The following is an 18,702-nucleotide window of genomic DNA, read 5'->3' as shown; positions in this document are numbered from 1 at the left end:
GGGTGTTATGGTTCACCACCGTACCTTCCCAATGAGTAACTTAACCCTCGGACCCAGACTTAGTTTTTCATAGATCCGTTTTTTTTTTTTCAGGAGTCATATTTAGGGTTTTTCTTTCTTATTTTTTTCCCTTTAAAAATAAGACAAAAATAAGTGGCGACTCCAAGTCTTTTTCTAAAAATCAAATTTTCACCAAACAAATTAAAAAAAGCAAGTTTTCGCCATCGAGTGGGAACGTATCGAGCAAAATACGGGGTCCATAATTATAAATGATTTTTCAAAATTATAAGTGGTGGTTTCATATTTTTAGAAGTGTTTTCTAAAATTTGTCAACTACCTAAAGAAACGTTTTTAACCTAAAAAAAAATTTAGAAAATACTTTTAAAAATCTGAAAAATCACATGTAATGTTTTTTTGAAGAAACATCATAGAGATGATTATCCTAAAAACACTTTTAGAGAAAATGCTTTTACTGAAAACACTTTGAATAAAAATATTATTAAATGCACTCTTATTTTAAAAAATTATTATTATAATAATTTCAATAAAAAGGTTGATGAATTGGTGGTATAAATGATATTTTTAATTCTTAAGAATAAGAATATTATATTACCCTATCAATATTATAAAAATTATAACTCATTTATTTATTAATTGTGATAATTTCAACATTTGTGCCTAAAATAGTAGAGATGGTGAGATGGTCCATTGAATAAATTAGTTTCATAGAGTTGTCACAAAAAGAGGCTAATAAATTAGTTTTATAAAAGCTTCAAGCAAGGTACATAATTAAAGGGAAAGTGAAATCAGGTAAGGTAGGGTAGGTTTGGTACGTGGATTTTGATTTTGATAAGAAAACATGATAATGTATTGAAATTGAAATAAATTTCCTTCTATTTTTTAATTCCAAACATGTTTTAATGTACCCTTTTCTTTATTTTTTTTTGTTTTATGTATATTTTTCAAAAACTCTTTCAAACATCAAATATTATATACCAAATTGATTTCCAAATACCATTAAAACTTTAGAGCATGCATGAATTGACAAATTTGATCGAAAGCATAACATATGTCCAATATGAAAAATATGGTCAACCATACAAAAATAATTCGGGTACTAGAAAGATATCCAATTAGGAATGATATGAAAAAGGTTATTAGGATGTCTGCTATGAATAATGCTACTTGGGTAATACTGTATCATTTTCATAATGCATAATTTGCCGATTAAGAGAAATAAAATAATAATTTTTTTTTTTGGTGGGGGATTCGATTCAGGGAAAATGTATTTGGTTTGAAGAGTGAAGTTGACTGCTGCAACAGCTGTATTGAGCTGTTGGTCTCTTTCAAAAACCAAAAAGATTAAGCAATGATAGTGTCTAAAATAGTAAAATGTGGTGGAACTTATGGAGGAAGACCAGAAAGGCAAAACTTCAACCCAATCATATTCCAAGGCATTGGAGGAAATGACTGGGGCATACCCTTCTATTTAATGTACCATAAACCTCAGGGGTTCATTTGGACCCTCATTGTGACCTATTTTTTCTAGCTTACATTAAGTTTCACTTAGTTGTGTTTCCACTCAACTCACTTAGGTGCACCTTAGGTTAAATTTTAGGCTTAGTTTTCAGACATTTTTCGCTTACATTAAGTTTCACTTAGTTGTGTTTCCACTTAACTCACTTAGGTGTACTTAGCTTAGATTTCAGGCTTAGTTTACTCAAACATTTTTCACTTAGGTCACTTAGCTATACACTTTCCATTTAGGGCACTTGGTTACATTTTCTAGAATGAGATCACTTAGACACTTCACTAGGCTCAATTCACTTAGGTTTAATTTCTTGTTTTGATTGCTTGCTTTTCGGGTTTGAATGAGTATATGGCTTGATTTTGATTTTGATTTTGATTACTTGAGGTGAGTTTTCAATATTTAATTATGTGAGTTCGATGTTTCGATTTTTTATATTTGATTATTGCATCAGTTTAACATTTAGTTTTTTCTATTGCATTTGTGTAATAATTATATCTATTAGTATGATACCCCACCCACCATTCACAAAGCAAGCAAACTAGAAAAAGGGCAAATAGTGCATCACTTCCAATAATTTAGTAGAAGACATGCCTAATTCTTGACACAACCATTAATTTATTCATAGAAAATGATCTGCACTCAAACACAACCATACAATTCATAGTTTAATAAAATTAAAAGCATTTATTCCCGGTAGATTCATAAATCAGATAGAAGAGGAAGATGGTCTTCTAAATGTGTTGTATGCATCAATGATTTACTTGACAAGCCCTAAGTTGATGATGCCCAAGAAGTGTTTGGCCATGACCTCTCCTTAGCCTTCATCAGCAAAACCCTGTTCCAAGCAATCCATCCTTCCCAAGTCATCCTCTTGTCCCATGGACTCCCCCACTCCAGCATGAGCTTCAGCCCCTTCTCAGCCTCTCCCTCGGCCTCCTCAAACCTCCCATTTGTCAAGTAAATCTGAGCCAACACCACATGTGGCTCCCCCACAAATGGGTTCTTCTCGACACACCTCCCCAACAACTCCTCAGCCCAATCCAACCCTCTCTTTGACCCTTCACAAACAGCTTCCCAATACAGATCTCTTGCTTCTATTTGCTCCTCTGCGCCCAAAACCCTCGTGCAGTTCTCCAAAACCGGTGGTATCACAAGCTCTAACTCCTCATCTCGGCCTTCCACCACTTGATCCCCACCAACTCTTTTCCTTTCTTCGATGAAAATCTCCTCCTCCCTCACTAGCAATGAGTAAACCGCACCCATTCTTGATATTGAATTCAACCACAGCCCAGGCTTGCCATCCCCAGGCCACAAAGCTCCATAGTTGTTGCCAGAAAACTCAAGGCGGCCGTTAGAATTGTCAAACAAGGCGTCCTGAAACCCGTAATGCTTGTCACTGGAATCAGCCATTGTCATCATCACGAAAATGGCCACAACCCTTCTCGACACCAACACATCTTCACCAGTCTTGATGTGCTTCACCGTAACCCCACCAGGAGGAACAAGGGAATTCACCTTCTTCCTCCAAGCCTCATCTCCATTAAACACACCGCCCTCCTTGGCATTCCTCACCGAAACCTCCGAAGCCTTGAGGTGCTCCACCAGCTCATCGTCACTGCACCGGAAGATGAGATCATCGTGGATGAGGGGCTGCCGCGGGACGACACAAAACAAATGTATGAGCTTCTCGGCCGCATCGCCCACGTGGGCCCGGACGGTGTCGCGGCCAGTGGAGGGGTCGAAGATGGCGAGGTTGACATAGGAATTGGAGTATGCAGAGTGGAAGAGGCCGCAGAGACATACCGATTCTTGGGCCTTCCAGAGCTTGAGAATCTTGTACATGTCGACTAGATGTTCAAGGAAACTTCCATGCTTGTGCCAGCACTCGCCTGCTCCCACTGATCGGAGAACAGAGATGATAGAAGGCAGCTTTGGGTGGACGGCTTCAAGCTCGCCCCGAAGGAAGGGACGAGCGGAGGCCAAGAGGGTTTGGAGATGAAGGTCCGGAGAGGGAGATGAAGATAGAGAGGAAGGCATAGTGTCCGTTTGGGAGTGAGGGAGAGAAGGGAACGATGGAGGAGAAGGAGAAGAGAGAAAGAAAGAAAAAGAGAAGAGCAGAAGGTGATGGTCGTTATAGGAGAGACGCAACTAGTCCCAATTTGTCTGTTGTTGGGAAGGAGGTCGGTCCTTGTCTGTACTTTTTACTTACAGAGCATGTGCTACTGCTACCACGTCAAGGCTTTACACCAGCTATTAAATTGAGCTTATTTTCGGGAGAACAGGGCTTTACACCATTTGACTTTGATAATTAATAAATACTCCTCTCGAATATTTACAAGGATTCGAGATAAAAATATCCATTTCACTTATTTTTATCTTTATTTTATTACCTCTCATATTTTATTATTATTTTTATTTAATTATTTTAAGATTTTTTATTATTTTTTTAAACTCTTTTATAAATAATTAAAAAATCAATATTATTTTTTATTTTTAAATTATAAATAAACAAAAATTATATTAATAATTTAAAGACTATTTTAAAAAACACTTTCTAAAAAAATATTAATTTAAATAAATAAAAATTATATTTTATATTTATTTTTATTTTTTACATTTTAGAAGTAAATAATTGAATGATTAAAATACTATTTAAAATAAATATATTCATTAATTTAATTTTTTTAATATTAAAAAGTGTTTTAAAGTTTTTTTTACTATTATAAAATAAAAAGTTTAATTTTTTCTAATTTTCTTTCTTCCTTATTTTAATCACTTTTTGTACATGACTTTTAGTAATAAGATATATGAAATATTACAAATTTATTTATTAATGTTTTTTTTTAATGATTTGACTTAATTAAAAATTTATTAAAATAAGAAAAGAAAAAAGAAAGAAAGAGGATGAATGAAAAGTTTTTATTTTAAGTACTCAATTAAAATGCTTTTATATGACCTAACTTTAGAAGTGGATTATATCAATATATAGTATAGATTGAATTTTTCTTATATAAAAAGGTTGAAAGTTATATTTATTTATTTTAGATAAAAACGTAGTTAAAAATTATATAAATTATATTTGAGTTTGGTTTTAAAATATTTTTCTATTTTTTATTTTTTATTTTTAAAAATAATTTTTATTTTCTATATTGTCTCTTTTTTTAAAATACTTTTTATTAAAAAATGAAAACTATTTTTTAAAATGAAAATTGAAAACCTTGTTTATTACTATTTTTTTTATATGAAAATAAAAAATAATAAATTTTATTTATTCATTTATTGTGTCACTATAAAATTGTATTACACTAACTGCACAAGGAAAATGTACTAAGTGTACAAAGATGTACAAGACTACCCTATGTGAAATATTATAATTGATTATGAGTCATTTCTTTGTTAAAAAAAAAAAAGTTTGAAACATGTTACAAAAATAATTTATTTATTTTAAATTTAGTTTTTATTTTTTTTTATATTTGACTTTTATAAGACTAGCCAAATCCTAACATACAAGGCAGGATTCAAAAGGCAAATCGGTAAATCTTCCAAAGTGATAAGGACTCCTGCCACTGGTTTCAACTTCAACAAACTACGGTATCCAGTGATGAAAACCGGGCATGAGCTGTTCTTTGTCCATCTCTCTGTCACAATTTATTTCCATCTTACAATTTCCTGAACAAATAAACACGTATCAAGACATGTCTAAAGACTGAATCAGTTTTGCTCGGACCCAAGGGGAGGGACCATGTCTAAAGACTTGATGATAAAAGTATAAGTGAAGGCATATTCTTGGAGCTTCTCAAATCTGCATCCGACAAAAACAGATGTATATTAGTTAATTTGAAAAGGAAAATATGCAAGAAATAATTGTAGTTCTGACCTTAAAAGAAAATCATTCTATGCCTATCTGTAATATATTTAAACCATTGGCAACCTTTAATATCCATCAGTTCTTAAATCTCAATGCCCTCAACTACCAGTTAAATAGAATATACAATAATTGTTGTTGTCTTTAATATCTTTCATCATTATCATAATATAAGAATAAAAGTTTATAGAGACTTCCCAACAGGCTGATTGATCTAAAGTCCTTCACGTCACCTGCCCCTCCTTTCTTAGGGATGAGAACTAAAAAGATTGCATTAAGGCTACGAGCCCTCTCTATCCTTTTTAATTATTTTCCTCTTCTCATGTTTGGGAGAAGCGAACAGAAATCAAGTATATGAGAAAGAAAAAGAACTCTCTTCCACTAATAAAAGTCTCCAGGAATCGGAAACATGATTCAAATCCCATTGGTCACCAAGGAGTAGCCAAAATTCAATCTTCAGAAACTTTGTTAAAACTTAATTAGGACAAATTTTGCCTCATCCAGCAGAATTGCAAGGGAAAATGTGACTGGCAGAGAGCATGTTGAGGTGGATATTGTTTAAAAAAGGTTCATTCTAATCTAAATGCAACTCCAACAGAAGAAACTAAGCATGTCATTTAAGTATACTAATTTACGATAAAGAACATTAACAGTGTCAATGAGGGCACAACAAATGAAATCAAGAGCTTCAAAGAGAATTAGGTAGTCACAAGGGTCAACGGGTCAACATAGTGAAAGAGAACATACAGTTGCCTGAAATAATGGAGAATAGCCCACTTGAATTCATACCCATCAGGCAGGAAACAGAAAACAAAAAAAAATGTAAGAGATTAGATAAGCTTATTACAATATGCAGATCCAAGGACCATGTATTAGATGTGTAATTGGTAGTCTTGCAGGCTTGCAGCCAATCCAGACCATCAAACCATTGAGCCAAACTTATCGATCCTTGGCAAAAAATTACATGGATTTGATAACAATGACTAGTCTAAGTTTTGGCTCATCCAGACAATAAAGAGTATAGCGCACATTATTTTTCTCCACCAAGGAATAATTAAGCGGACTGCACTGACCTGCTGCAGGCTTGTAAAGGGATCCATTATTCCATTACTAATCAGCATCTTAAAAAAACGACCTGATATTTGAAATCATAACTTGAAGAATTTCCCTACAGTAATCGGTCAAGAACTGGCTAGCTTAAACTGGGTTGTATGAGACAGAATCATGACAAAATCATAGACGTTTTGTTTATCCACTTGTTTCTTTAACTATTTTATATGTTTAAGATTTGAAACCAGGAGAACATGGTCCAAATGAGGATATCATATACCAGGAATTAGGGAATACCATTCCACCACCATAACAAGTGTATATGTTAATGAAAAGTAAAAAGGGGGAAAAATCATTCATCATGCTTACTTCTTTTTTACTTATAATAGTATCATTGTCATCTCTCATAAAAATAATAGTAGTTGCTAGTTAATCCTCTTAGAGAATATTTTTGTCCTCTTCATACAACTCCATCCTTTTATTGTAAAAGCCATCATGTTAGTCCTGCCTAGATGACCAGAATTTTGAAGCCTTGTGAGATGTTTCCTTCTACTCTATTAACACACTCTTATTAAACACTCCAAACCTGCCTTCAGAAATCAACTTCTACAAAACCAAAAGTTAATAGCTTTAGATTGAAGTATAACCAAAAGGAAAATGAACTTACCTCCCTGACTTTGAGGAATGCCCAGCAGCCATTTCACATTTAAATAGAAGTATATTATCATCTGTTTTTGTATCCCTCAGCTTTGCCACCAACTTAGCAGGTTCTGAGTACAAAACACGTGGATCTGCCACAATATACCAGTGTACAGTTTAAAAACTAAGAGTAACCAGATCTGAGAACATAACATGCTATCCTCCTTGCCTATTATGTAAGCAAGCCCATTGATGAGATCAGCAACTAGTGAGTTACATCAGGCGGTGCTTCAAAATGCTTCAGCGAGCAAAGATGCCTTGGCTTTTGTCAATTGGCATAGGTGACCCATCATTTTGAATATCCGATTTTTTTTTATGAATTTCAATATTTAGTTGTACACCATTGTTTGATCACAGCATAATACATAAATTGTGGAACGTGTATCAAACACTAGCATATAGATTATTTTATAATTGTATTTTTTTTTTAATCAGAATTGTTGTATTATTATTTTTTCCTATCAGAATTATGTTATAGTTGTATTCATTAGACAAATAGCTACTTGATATAATGAAATAAAAATGTGTGTGGAAGTGTAAAAGACAGACATCATAACTAGAATGGAGGGCAATGAAACACATAGGACAAGAAGAAAAATGGTTCATCTTTGCAAGATAGAGGGAGAAAGAGTACAAGGTTTCATTCATTTGTAACCACGGGGAAAAGAAATTACATAATTCATGGTTGTCAAGTCCTATGCTCTTCCAGTTAGTGATTTAACCCCATATTGGTTTCCCTTGGATAAAAGATCAAAAATTCCTCATCACATACACTGTTCATTTATAAAGTCCTTAAAGGATATTTGGTTACACTAGATAGTATCAAAACCCCAAGGCAAAGCCAGTCTTTAGTAGTCTCTTTAGAAATTACACAATCTACAATGGAAGAAAAGGGTAGAAATATCAATGGGGCCATAGAACAGTATAACTTCTGAAGTTGACATATATATATATATATATAACTCCACTAAGTTATTTTGGTCTTCCTTTCATTTGAACACCTTCAATTTAAATCTGCTTTTCATTTCCCTTATACTAGCAAATTGGAGTACATCTTTTTCAATCCTTTACTTGCCTAACATGCAAGAAGTACCTTTAATTACATCATACAAACTGCTAGTGTTACTACTCTCTTACTGTAGTTTTTCTTTAAAACTAGACTCTTTCTGTACTAAAGCTAGATGGCCATGTCATGAACTAAGTGTTGTGTGTTTGAAAAAAAAAAATTATCTTAAAATTTTGAACACAAATGGGTAGTGCCCAACACTGTGTTGTACACTGTTAGAAGATTTCAGCAGTTTAGGAATTGGTTTTATTCTACTTTAGTGTGGAAATGGTTAGAATAATTCAGTTTTCGTTATTTGATTTTTAAAGTTTGTTCCTTGTTCGTAGAAAGTTAATCGTAGAGTTTGTTAGTTCCTATTTTGTAGCTAAAATTCAGCATATAGTTGTATATAAATATCTGTATTCCTACTTTTCTCAATAAAAATAATAATAATTTTTCATTCTTCTCTTAAACCGTGTTCATGGTGTCAGAGTTGGTACTTTCCTAGGACCAGTGACTTGTTTGTAATCTGGTTTCTTCACTAGATTATAGAAGATTGTTCCTCCATTTATTTTGTTTATTTGGTTCGATTTAGTTGTTAGGAGGAGATGTCGGGCATAGGCAAAGATAAAGTTTTTGAAGACAACATGAAGTCTGATAAACGAGTTCCAGCATGAAGTTCTAGAGACAATCATTCCCTACAGATCACCTAATATTGGCTGAATGGACAAAATTTCCTACAGTGGTCTCAATCCATGAACCTCTTTAGAGGAAAAGGGAAGATAGGTTATATGATAGGCTCTTATACAACTCCATCAGAAGATGATCTGGGTTTTCTGTTGTGGGATTAAGAAAACTCCATGATTATGACATGGCTGGTGAATTCTATGGAATTTGAGTTTGGACAACCCTTTCTCTTTTTGTTAACTGCGAAAGAATTGTGGGATGCAGTAAATGAAACCTACTCGGACTTAGGCAACTCACCACAAGTACATGAAATTAAGACAGATTCGAGGGACCAAGCAAAGAGATCAAAGTGTAACCAGGTATTATAGCATCATAAAAAGTGTATGGCATGAACTACAATGTTTTATGATCTTAAATGGAGTTTTTCTGTTGATAGCGCTCGGTTTAAGAAGATGCTCAAGAAAGAAAAGAATATTTAAATTTCTTGCAGGTTTGAATAAGGAATTGGATGAGGTATATGGGCGTGTACTTGGTAAAAAACCTCTTCCTTCTATAAGAGAAGTTTTCCCAGATGCTCAAAGGAAGAAAGTAAAAGAACTATGATGATGGCCAAGATAACTAAACCTATTATGGTTTCTAAAAATTTTGCTCTTAGTGTTTCTACTATGGAAGGTCTGTCAACTAAAGTAGGAATAGCAATTATTGGCCAAAGGAAGAAGTTTGATGAAAAAGAATGATAGTGTGATTTATGGAACAAACTGAGGCATACTAAGGAAAACTGTTGGAAGCTGCATGGTAAAGCATCAAATTAGAAAGTGAAAAAACCTGCAGAAAGAACATGAGGAATGCAAGCACTGATAGAAACTCAAATACTATTGAATCATCACTCTTTAACAAAGAGAAACTTGAACACTTGTACAAGTTGATGAATCAATCCTCTCAAAATCCCTCATGTACTTTAGCCTATAAAGGTATTGTTCTTAGACCTCTAAGTTTTGTTTTTTTTATACACCTTGGATTATCGATTTGGGTGATTCAGATCGTATGACTAGTGAATTACAACTTTTCTCGTCCCATACTCCATGCCCTTGAGGCCTGGCTCAAGTGGTAAAAGGTTGGAGAGGCTTTGTGGGAGGTTCTAGGTTCAAGTCCTAGTAGGGACAAAAAATTTATTTATAAAAAAAGAAGGTAAATGGGTATTTACTATGAAATACAATGCAGATAGATCCATTGAAAGGTACAAAGCAAGGCTGGCTGCGAAAGGCTTCACACAAACTTATGGAATTGACTACTAAGAGACATTTGCACCATTTGCAAAACCGAATAGAAAAAGAGTTCTCTTGTCCCTTATAACCAACTTGAACTGGTCTTTATAGTAGTTAGATCTCAATAATGTTTTTCTAAACGGTGAATTAGAGGAAAAAGTTTATATGGCCTTGCCTCCAAGTTTTGAAAGAAGATTTGGAAGTGAAAAGTTGTGTAGGCTAAAAAAATCACTCTATGGATTGAAGCAGTCACCAAGAGCTTGGTTTGACAGGTTTTCTAAGTCAGAAGCCATAGGAACTCACAAAACCAAGCAGATCATACTCTTTTCTACAATCATTCTAGCAATGACAAGCTTGCTATACTAATAGTGTACGTGGATGATATCATCTTTACTAGAGATAATCTAGCTAAATTGGAGAGATTGAAGAAATTTTTGGCTAAAGAGTTTGAGATCAAGGATCTGGGAACCTTAAAGTACTTAGGAATGGAGTTTGGTAGATCAAAGGAAGGTATTTTATGCCATAAAGGAAGTATACACTAGATTTGCTCAAAGAAATTGGATTGCTAGGGTGTCAACCAACCGAGACTCTAATTGATCTTACTTACAAATTAGGGTTACTAAAAGAGAGTAGGTGTGTTGACAAAGACCACCATCAGAAGCTTGTGGGAAATTGATATATCTCTTTCATACTTAACCAGATATAGCTTATTTAATGACTGTTGTGAGCCAACTCATGCACTCTCCAAATGAAGAACACCTTAAGGCAGTCTATCGAGTTCTTAAGTACCTAAAAGGGAGTCCAAGAAAAGGCTTAATGTTTAGAAGCAACAATAGCCTTTAGATTGAAGCCTACGACAATGCTGATTGGGCTGGGAGCATAACAGATAGGAGATCTAATTCAGGTTATTATTCTTTAGTAGGAGGAAACCTAGTGACTTAGAGGAGCAAGAAGAAGCCTGTTGTTGCAAGAAGCAGTGTTGAAGCTGAATGGAGAGCAGCTACTCATGGTATTTTTGAACTTCTTTGGTTGAAGAAACTGTTTGAAGACCTAAGAATTCCTAGTAGGAAGCCAATGAAGCTCTATTGTGATAACAACACAACCATTAACATTGCTCATAATCTAGTTCAACATGATAGAACTAACCATGTTGAATTGGACCATCACTTCATCAAGGAGAAGCTGGAAGCCAGACTGATTTGCATGCCTTATGTACCTACTGAAGAACAGTTAGCAGATGTTCTAACCAAGAGACTTCATAAAGGGATGCTTAATTGCTTAATTAACAAGTTGGAAATAATAGTTTTTTTTTTTTTTTTTGATAGGTAAACAAGTTGGAAATAATAAATATCTTGAACTAGCTTGAGGGGGAGTATTGAAGATTTCAGAAGTTAATGAATTAGTTTTATTCTGCTTTAGTACAAAATAGTTACAATAGTTCAGTTTTATTTATTTGTATTTTAAAAAGTTTGGTCCTAGTTTATAGAAAGTTAGTTCTAGATTTTGTTAGTTCCTATTTTGTAGCTAGAATTCAACACATAGTTGTATATAAATAGGCATCTATATTCCTATTTTTCTTAATGAAAATAATAAGAATTTTTCATTCTTCTCTTAAATTACGTTCATACACAAACACAATTCTCCTTCAGAAATATCATACTACACAACTTAGGAGGCTATGTATTCACCAATAACAATAATGTCAACAACATTTTATGGACCTTTCCTATACTAAGAACCACCTATGCTGATAAGGTAGAAACTGGAATCACCAACTCAAAAGTGAGAAACTTTTGTACTTACCATTCAAACCAGCTGTAACAAGAATGTTTGGATAATTCTGTGCCTTGATCTGTGTAAAGGAAGATTAAAGGTCAGATGATAAGGACAACAGATTTGTGAATAAACTACATTAGTCAATTCTCATATACCATCAGTGAAAGTACCCCAAAACGCAGCTAAAGGCTCTAGCAACAGATTGGGGTAGTTCTAGACTTATATCACTTTTCTTGTAGCTATGTTTGATTCATGCCAAATTTTAGCTCCTGTAGGTCATTGATTTGTAGGATACTGGTCAACAATATGAAGAAATTATTGAGTTAATTGCTGCTTACATTATCCACAGGGGAATATGACTTCATGTAGAAGTAAAACTCCTCCTTCCGAGGGTCACCCCATTCCTGCACCAACCGAAAGAAATCACCAAGAACTCATCTTTAATTGCAGTCGTCATCATACACAGCTACACTTAACTTGGAATAAGATATCACACAGGTTTATATGCAGCCTTAAAAGGTTGGTTTAGATAAAGGGGCCAAATTCAGTTGTGTGGGATTGACGTTTGAACAATGAAAAACTTAAACATCCAGTCTGGTAGAAGATATCAAAAATCCCAATGAGATCATTCCTGTACCTTGAAGCACATAAAATCAGAAACTAAAATTTGGCTAATCCTAATTTGGGTGACATTAAAACTGAATAATGATATCAAACAACTAGCATTTTTTCTTCCATCCAATTTCATAATCATAATTTATGATTAAGTCAATTTAGCCTGAGAGATCAAGTAATTCGCCTGCATTAAAAATCTACCAAACTATTTTTCACACATGACATAAACTGCTGGGAGACAGGCCTGCCAAAGGATAGGATATCAGCTAAACAATAAATACAATTCAGGTAAAACACAATTTAACAAAACCAGAGATACATGTGTAGTTGCACTTTTTCAGATTGAATTCACGACTACATGAAGACATATACACTGAATTTGTAGAATTGTCCATGGGCCACTTACATTCAGATTTATCAAAATATTTTGTATGTCAGATATCCCATAAAAATATGGCATACATGAAACTGTCCAGAGCTTATGTCCATCTGATGGTAAGCTGTTTATACAATCCTTTTAGAGTGTGGTTATTCTCAAATCAAAATAGTTTTTCACACTTATAAACTTTCTATTGCTTTGTCCAATTCATTCCTTATTCAAGTTTCCAAATGAAAAGCACAACTTTGGGAAGAACAGCAGCAAAAGGAATTCTGAGCCAACTCAAATGTAGCCTTTCCATTTAAGTGTTTCCATGTCAGGTAATTAAATGAGGAATATGGACTGTAGACTAAAGCAAATTAGAGATATTTCAATATATATGCTTCATCAACTGTGCAGGATGATCCGTGATTCAAGCCAAAAACATTTCCTAGGTGAAAAAGGAAAACAACACTGACTAGATTAGATAATGATCCGTTATCCCCTTATCTCTTCTTATTAGTCATGGAAATTCTCAGACAGCTGCTCTTCAGAGCCAAAAGTGGGGGTTACATTGAGGGGTTCAAGATGAGAAATAGTAATGGAGTAGGAAGGGATCTGCTCCATCTTCTGTTTGCTGACGATACCCTTTTATTCTGCAAGGCCAATAGTGTGCAGCTGCGTTACTTGAGTTGGGTGTTCTTATGGTTCGAGGCGATTTCCAAGTTAAAAGTGAACATGGATAAAAGTGAGGCTATCCCTGTAGGAAGGGTTGATTCTTTGGAGAATATCGCCTCAATTTTGGGGTGTAGAATTGGGAAACTCCCTTCTTCTTATTTGGGTCTTCCCTAGGAAGCTCCTTTCAAATCATCAAGGGTGTGAGACGTAGTAGAAGAGAGATTCAGAAAGCGATTGTCCTTGTGGAAGAAACAATATCTTTCCAAAGGGGAGAGGCTTACCTTGATAAAAAAACACTCTTTCAAGCCTCCCAATTTACTTAATGTCTCTCTTTGTCATTCCGCAGAAGGTGTGTGCAAGACTTGAAAGGATCCAAAGAGACTTTCTGTGGGGCGGTGACGCTTTAGAGAAAAAGCCGCACTTGGTGAATTGGAGTGCGGTTTGTGCTGATATGAGACAAGGAGGCTTAGGTATTCACAGTCTTGTGGCCCTAAATAAAGTTTTGCTTGGGAAATGGAGCGGAAATTTGCTATAGAGAGGAATTCTTTGTGGAAACAAGTCATCATAGACAAATATGGGGTGGAAGATGGAGGTTGGTGTTCGAGAGAAGTGAGGGGAGCTTATGGTGTGGGAGTATGGAAAGCCATTAGAAAAAATTGGGAAAACATTTGCTCCAGATCCCGCCTTATTGTAGGGAATGGGAGGAAGGTCAAATTTTGGAAGGATTTGTGGTGTGAGGACCAAGCTTTGAAAGATGTTTTCCCTAACTTATTTAGATTGGTGGTTAACAAGGATCAATGGGTGTGCGATGCTTGGGAGGAGGGAGGAGAGGCGGGAAGTTGGAATCCTTTGATTTCAAGACACTTTAACGATTGGGAAATGGAAGAGGTGGAGGGCTTGCTCCGAAAAATCCATCCTTTGGTTTTGCATAGTGATGTGGAGAATGTTTTGAGGTGGAAGATTAGCAAGAATGGCTCCTTTTCTGTTACATCTCTCTACCACTCCCTCACACATGCCTCTAGTGAACCTTTTCCTTGGAGCATTATTTGGAGATCTTGGGCTCCCATGAGAGTTAGCTTTTTTGCTTGGGAAGCGTCTTGGAACAAAAATTTGACCATTGATCAGCTTAAAAGAAGGGGTTGGAATATGCCAAATAGGTGTTATTTGTGTAAATTGGAAGAGAAAACTAGTGACCACTTGATCCTTTTTTGTTAAAAGGCTACAATGCTATGGAGCTTGCTTTTCTCCCTTTTTGATGTGCAGTGGGTTCTACATTCCTCAATCAAAAGGAATTTGATAGCTTGGCATGGTGCTTTTGTGAGTGAGAGAAAGGAAAAGGCTTGGAGGGTTAGCCCCCTTTGTTTAATGTGGACCTTATGGAAGGAAGAAATGAAAGAGTGTTCAATGACACTGAACGATCCGACCAAGCTTTAAAACTTTTTTTTTTGTACACTTTGTGAATTGGGGTAGGGTGTATTTAGAGGATCATTCTTTGTCCTTGATTGGTTTTATAGAGTGGCTTTTGTCTTAATAGGAGAAAGGTTTTTCTTTCTTTTAGCCTAGCTTCTTGAGCTTTGTTTGTATACTTCGTATGTACTCTTTTCGCCTTCGCTAGGCTTTTCTAATACAATCTCTTTTTTGTCTATAAAAAATAATAATAATCTTTTGATGTATTAATTTTTTTTGTTTTTTTTTGCCAGCAAATGTGGAAGAATGTTTTCTAATGGGAGAGTAATAGATTATTGCAGAAAAGTGGGCACCACCCTAATCTGCAGAAATAAAACAAAGGAACATAAACAGAGGAACGAAAAGATAACATTCTCGAAACAAGCCTTAGCCCCAGCTTGTTTGTTCTGCCAACAAAATTTGAAGAAGACGAATTCCCTACCACCAAAGGATCCCTTAATCGAGAAAATGGAGATTTGAGATGAAACTCATAAAAAAAAAAAAAAAAAAACTCCAAATCATCAAAAATCCTTCCATTATGCTTTTATCAAACAAACCAAAACAAGCACAAATAGGATCATCCCTTTTTCTACCCTTACCAACAGAACTTTCATACTAACTAGTTAAAGTGTCGTCAACAAAATGATGTAAAGCCAAAAATAAAAATAAAATATGTTTGTAGGAGACAATATTGATCACTAGTACTACCATCAAATCTATATGGCATCAATCTCCGGGAAGACATCTAACAAAGATTATCCAATTCCCTTCCCAGGTAGCCAAACCCCAATTCAAGCTTTTACTAAGATTAATATATGAATAAAAAGCTGTCGAGAAACAGAAGGAAATTGAAAGAGAGAAACAACATTGGATTTTGGCCTTAGAGCTCAGATCTTTTAAGCCATGAATAAAGAAAATTCATGAGCTTTGAAGAGAGTAATACTCTTCTTATTCAGGGGTTAATTGTATGAATGGCTGGTAAAAGAGGAGGCAATTGCTGGTTTACAATGGACTCCAAGTCTTTTGAAATTTCTGTGGATGTGTTTGGGGAGAAACTAAAGGGGATTTGTGGAAAGAAGCAGAGGTTTTACTTCGTGGATCAGGTTTGGGAGCACTAGTTTGTGTTGTTTGTTGGAGGGAGTGGAGGCTTGTTGTAGGGGTGAGTTTGCTCAAAGATTTGTTAAAAGTTGGGACGATGGAGGTAGGAAGTTTAAATTGGAATGTCGAGCAAATGATACAGACAGATTTTTATTGTGTTCTATGGTTGACTCGGAAGCAAAGAAACATTGCTTAGTGTTCCCAGAAGGGAATGGTATTTTGGGAGGCTAGGCCTTGCTGGCTGAAAAACTCCGCTCACTTGGAGTATCGACACTCCAAAAGTGGGATGTTCTCAAAGTTGTGAACAAATTAAGGAAGTTTGGGTGAGAGTAGTGGGACTACCGCTGCACTTTTGGAGTCAAGAAGTGTTTAGAAAGATTGGGGATTGCTGTGTTTTGGAGTCAAGAAGTGTTTAGAAAGATTGGGGATTGCTGTGGGGGCTTTGTTGCAGTGGATGAAAAACACTACTGCTTTTAAGGAGCTTTAATGGGCTAGATTATTAGTGAAATATGAGGGGATAGAATGGCTAAGTTCTCTGCAAGTGGCAATCGACTCTTCTTGTTTTGCTATTCAGTTGTGGTGGGAGGTGCTTCCAAGGGTGTCCGAAGTGATTCCGGTGTTTACAAATGGGTTGGGAAAGGAGCAGGAGGTTAGGAATGATGAAGGGGGTGTTTCACGCGCCGACTGTAAGGTAGAGCAGGTCCAGTCCTCTGGGCAATCTGCAAAGGTGGCTGTGCCATCTGAAAATGGAGAAACTTGCTGCATAAAAGATATGGAGGCTGCTTTTTTTGACTTGATGTCAGCAAGAGGGACAGAGGTGGGCACGTTCAGAGGCAGACTACTTTCTGTTTGGGAGAAGGATTCAAATAATGGGCCTACAGCCCGAGTTAATAGATCCTTGGGCCCGGATTTGGAGACGGATATGGAGAAGAAACCTAATGAAGAGGGCCTGTTCGGCGACGCTTTAAAAAAATTTTTGGAAGTGGGCCGACCCACGGCGGATTCGCCTAAAGGCCCAGATGTGGTGGGGCGACCCACTATTGAAGCCTCATTTGGGGCTAGGGCTTGTGGGGGATTTCGAGAGGGGGACTGTGGGAGACCAGACGGGGTGGTTTTCGGCTTCCAGCAGGGATCGTCTCCACCGACACGAAATATTAAGGAGCTTATTGACGAAGCTTTGATGGAGGAGGCTTCCAGGTACACAGTTTCTCATCCTCGGTCTCTTTTCTCGTTTGGGAAGCAAGATTTCTCTTCTTTTTCTACTCTTTCTGGGCGGGATGGGGTGATTGCCGCCACTAATGGGGGTTGCGGTAGGGGTTGTAGCTCAGAATCAGATGGGGGAGCAGATTTGGGCCACTTAAGGATAATTTTGGTGGATGGAAGGGAGACGGAGGTCTCTGGTTTGTTGGGATTGGCTAATGGGACTGTCGAGGAGGAAACGGAGGATGCTTCGGAAAGGGTTCTTCAATAGGTTATGGAGGAGAGGAACAAAGTAGGTGAGTCGTGCTAGCAGTCCAGTTGTTTGGCTAAGTTTAGCCAATGCCTTGGAATGCTGACGGAGGGCTTCAAATGAGAGATTTTGTTTTTGCTAAAAAGAATGAAAGAGAGGAAAATTCAGAAGGGGAAGAAGAGGAAGCTGGATGGTAGGAAAAAGAGAAAATTAGAATCTTCAAAGTTTGAAAGGGAGTTGAGAAAGCTGGAATGGACTGTGAATTATCTTGGAGGAGGAGAAGAAGGGGAAGAGGGTAGTTCTTGCAGGTCTAGATGAAGATCCGTTTACTTTCCTGGAATGTGAGAGGGGCTAGCAATTGTGATAAGAGGAAGGTGATCAAAGTTTTGATTAAGAAGAATAGGGTGGACTTGGTTTGCTTGTAGGAAACCAAAATCCAGGATATGTCAATGGATCTTATTCGTAGTCTGGGAGTGGAGAGATTTTTAGAATGGGGAATTGTGGATTCAAGGGACACGACTGGTCGTATAATGGTGTTCTAGGATACTAGGGTGTTGGAATTGATCGACTTAGAAAAGGGAGAATACTCAATTTCCTGCCATTTTAAGAATTGTGAGGATGGTTTCATGTGGACTTTTATAGGGGTTTATGGTCTGACCATGAGGAGAGACAAGGAGTGTTTCTGGGATGAGTTGAGGGCCATAAAAGGCCTTTGGAATGGGCCGTAGTGTGTTGCTGGCGATTTTAATGCCATCTTAAGTCCTGAAGAGCGTAGTAGAGAAGGGAGTTTGAATTCAGACATGAGAAGGTTCTCAGAAGTAATAGAAGACTTAGAGTTAAAGGACTTGCCTCTGCTTGAAGGTCCTTTTACTTGGAGTGGAGGGGTGAATAACCAGTCATTCTCAAGGCTAGATCGCTTCTTGGTTAATGAGGAGTGGGATTGTCGTTTTAGTGGTTCAAGGCAATGTGTCCTCTCGAGACCAGTGTCTGACCACTTCCCAATTCTATTAGAAGGAGGGGGTTTGAGAAGAGGACCATCCCCCTTTAGATTTGAGATTATGTGGCTAAAAGTTGAGGATTTTAAGGATCTGTTGAAGTCTTGGTGGGAGGGGGACAGCTTTAATGGTTCTGCAAGTTTT

The 18,702-nt window shown here is 36.3% G+C and overlaps 1 protein-coding gene and 1 pseudogene across 3 annotated transcripts in view; both read right to left on the bottom strand.

Moving 5' to 3' along the window:
* LOC117924228 (protease 2-like) overlaps positions 1-18,702 on the bottom strand; it is a 60,325-nt gene that overhangs the window by 7,374 nt on the left and 34,249 nt on the right. The window contains exons 8-11 of one of the 3 annotated variants that reach the window (XM_034842816.1): positions 12,257-12,322; positions 11,946-11,994; positions 7,114-7,237; positions 5,276-5,333 (exon numbers count right to left, since the gene is read on the bottom strand). In XM_034842816.1, the coding sequence (XP_034698707.1) occupies positions 5,276-5,333; positions 7,114-7,237; positions 11,946-11,994; positions 12,257-12,322 (297 nt within the window). Of the gene's footprint in view, positions 1-5,045; positions 5,334-5,993; positions 6,955-7,113; positions 7,238-11,945; positions 11,995-12,256; positions 12,323-18,702 lie in introns of those variants that run through there. The other 2 variants (XM_034842814.1, XM_034842817.1) reach the window with 2 other exon arrangements.
* Positions 2,120-3,643, bottom strand: LOC117924229 (annotated as a pseudogene).

Source organism: Vitis riparia, chromosome 10 (genome assembly GCF_004353265.1).
Source record: "Vitis riparia cultivar Riparia Gloire de Montpellier isolate 1030 chromosome 10, EGFV_Vit.rip_1.0, whole genome shotgun sequence".
Classification (NCBI taxonomy): Eukaryota; Viridiplantae; Streptophyta; class Magnoliopsida; order Vitales; family Vitaceae; genus Vitis; species Vitis riparia.
This window is presented reverse-complemented; position numbering and strand designations above follow the sequence as displayed.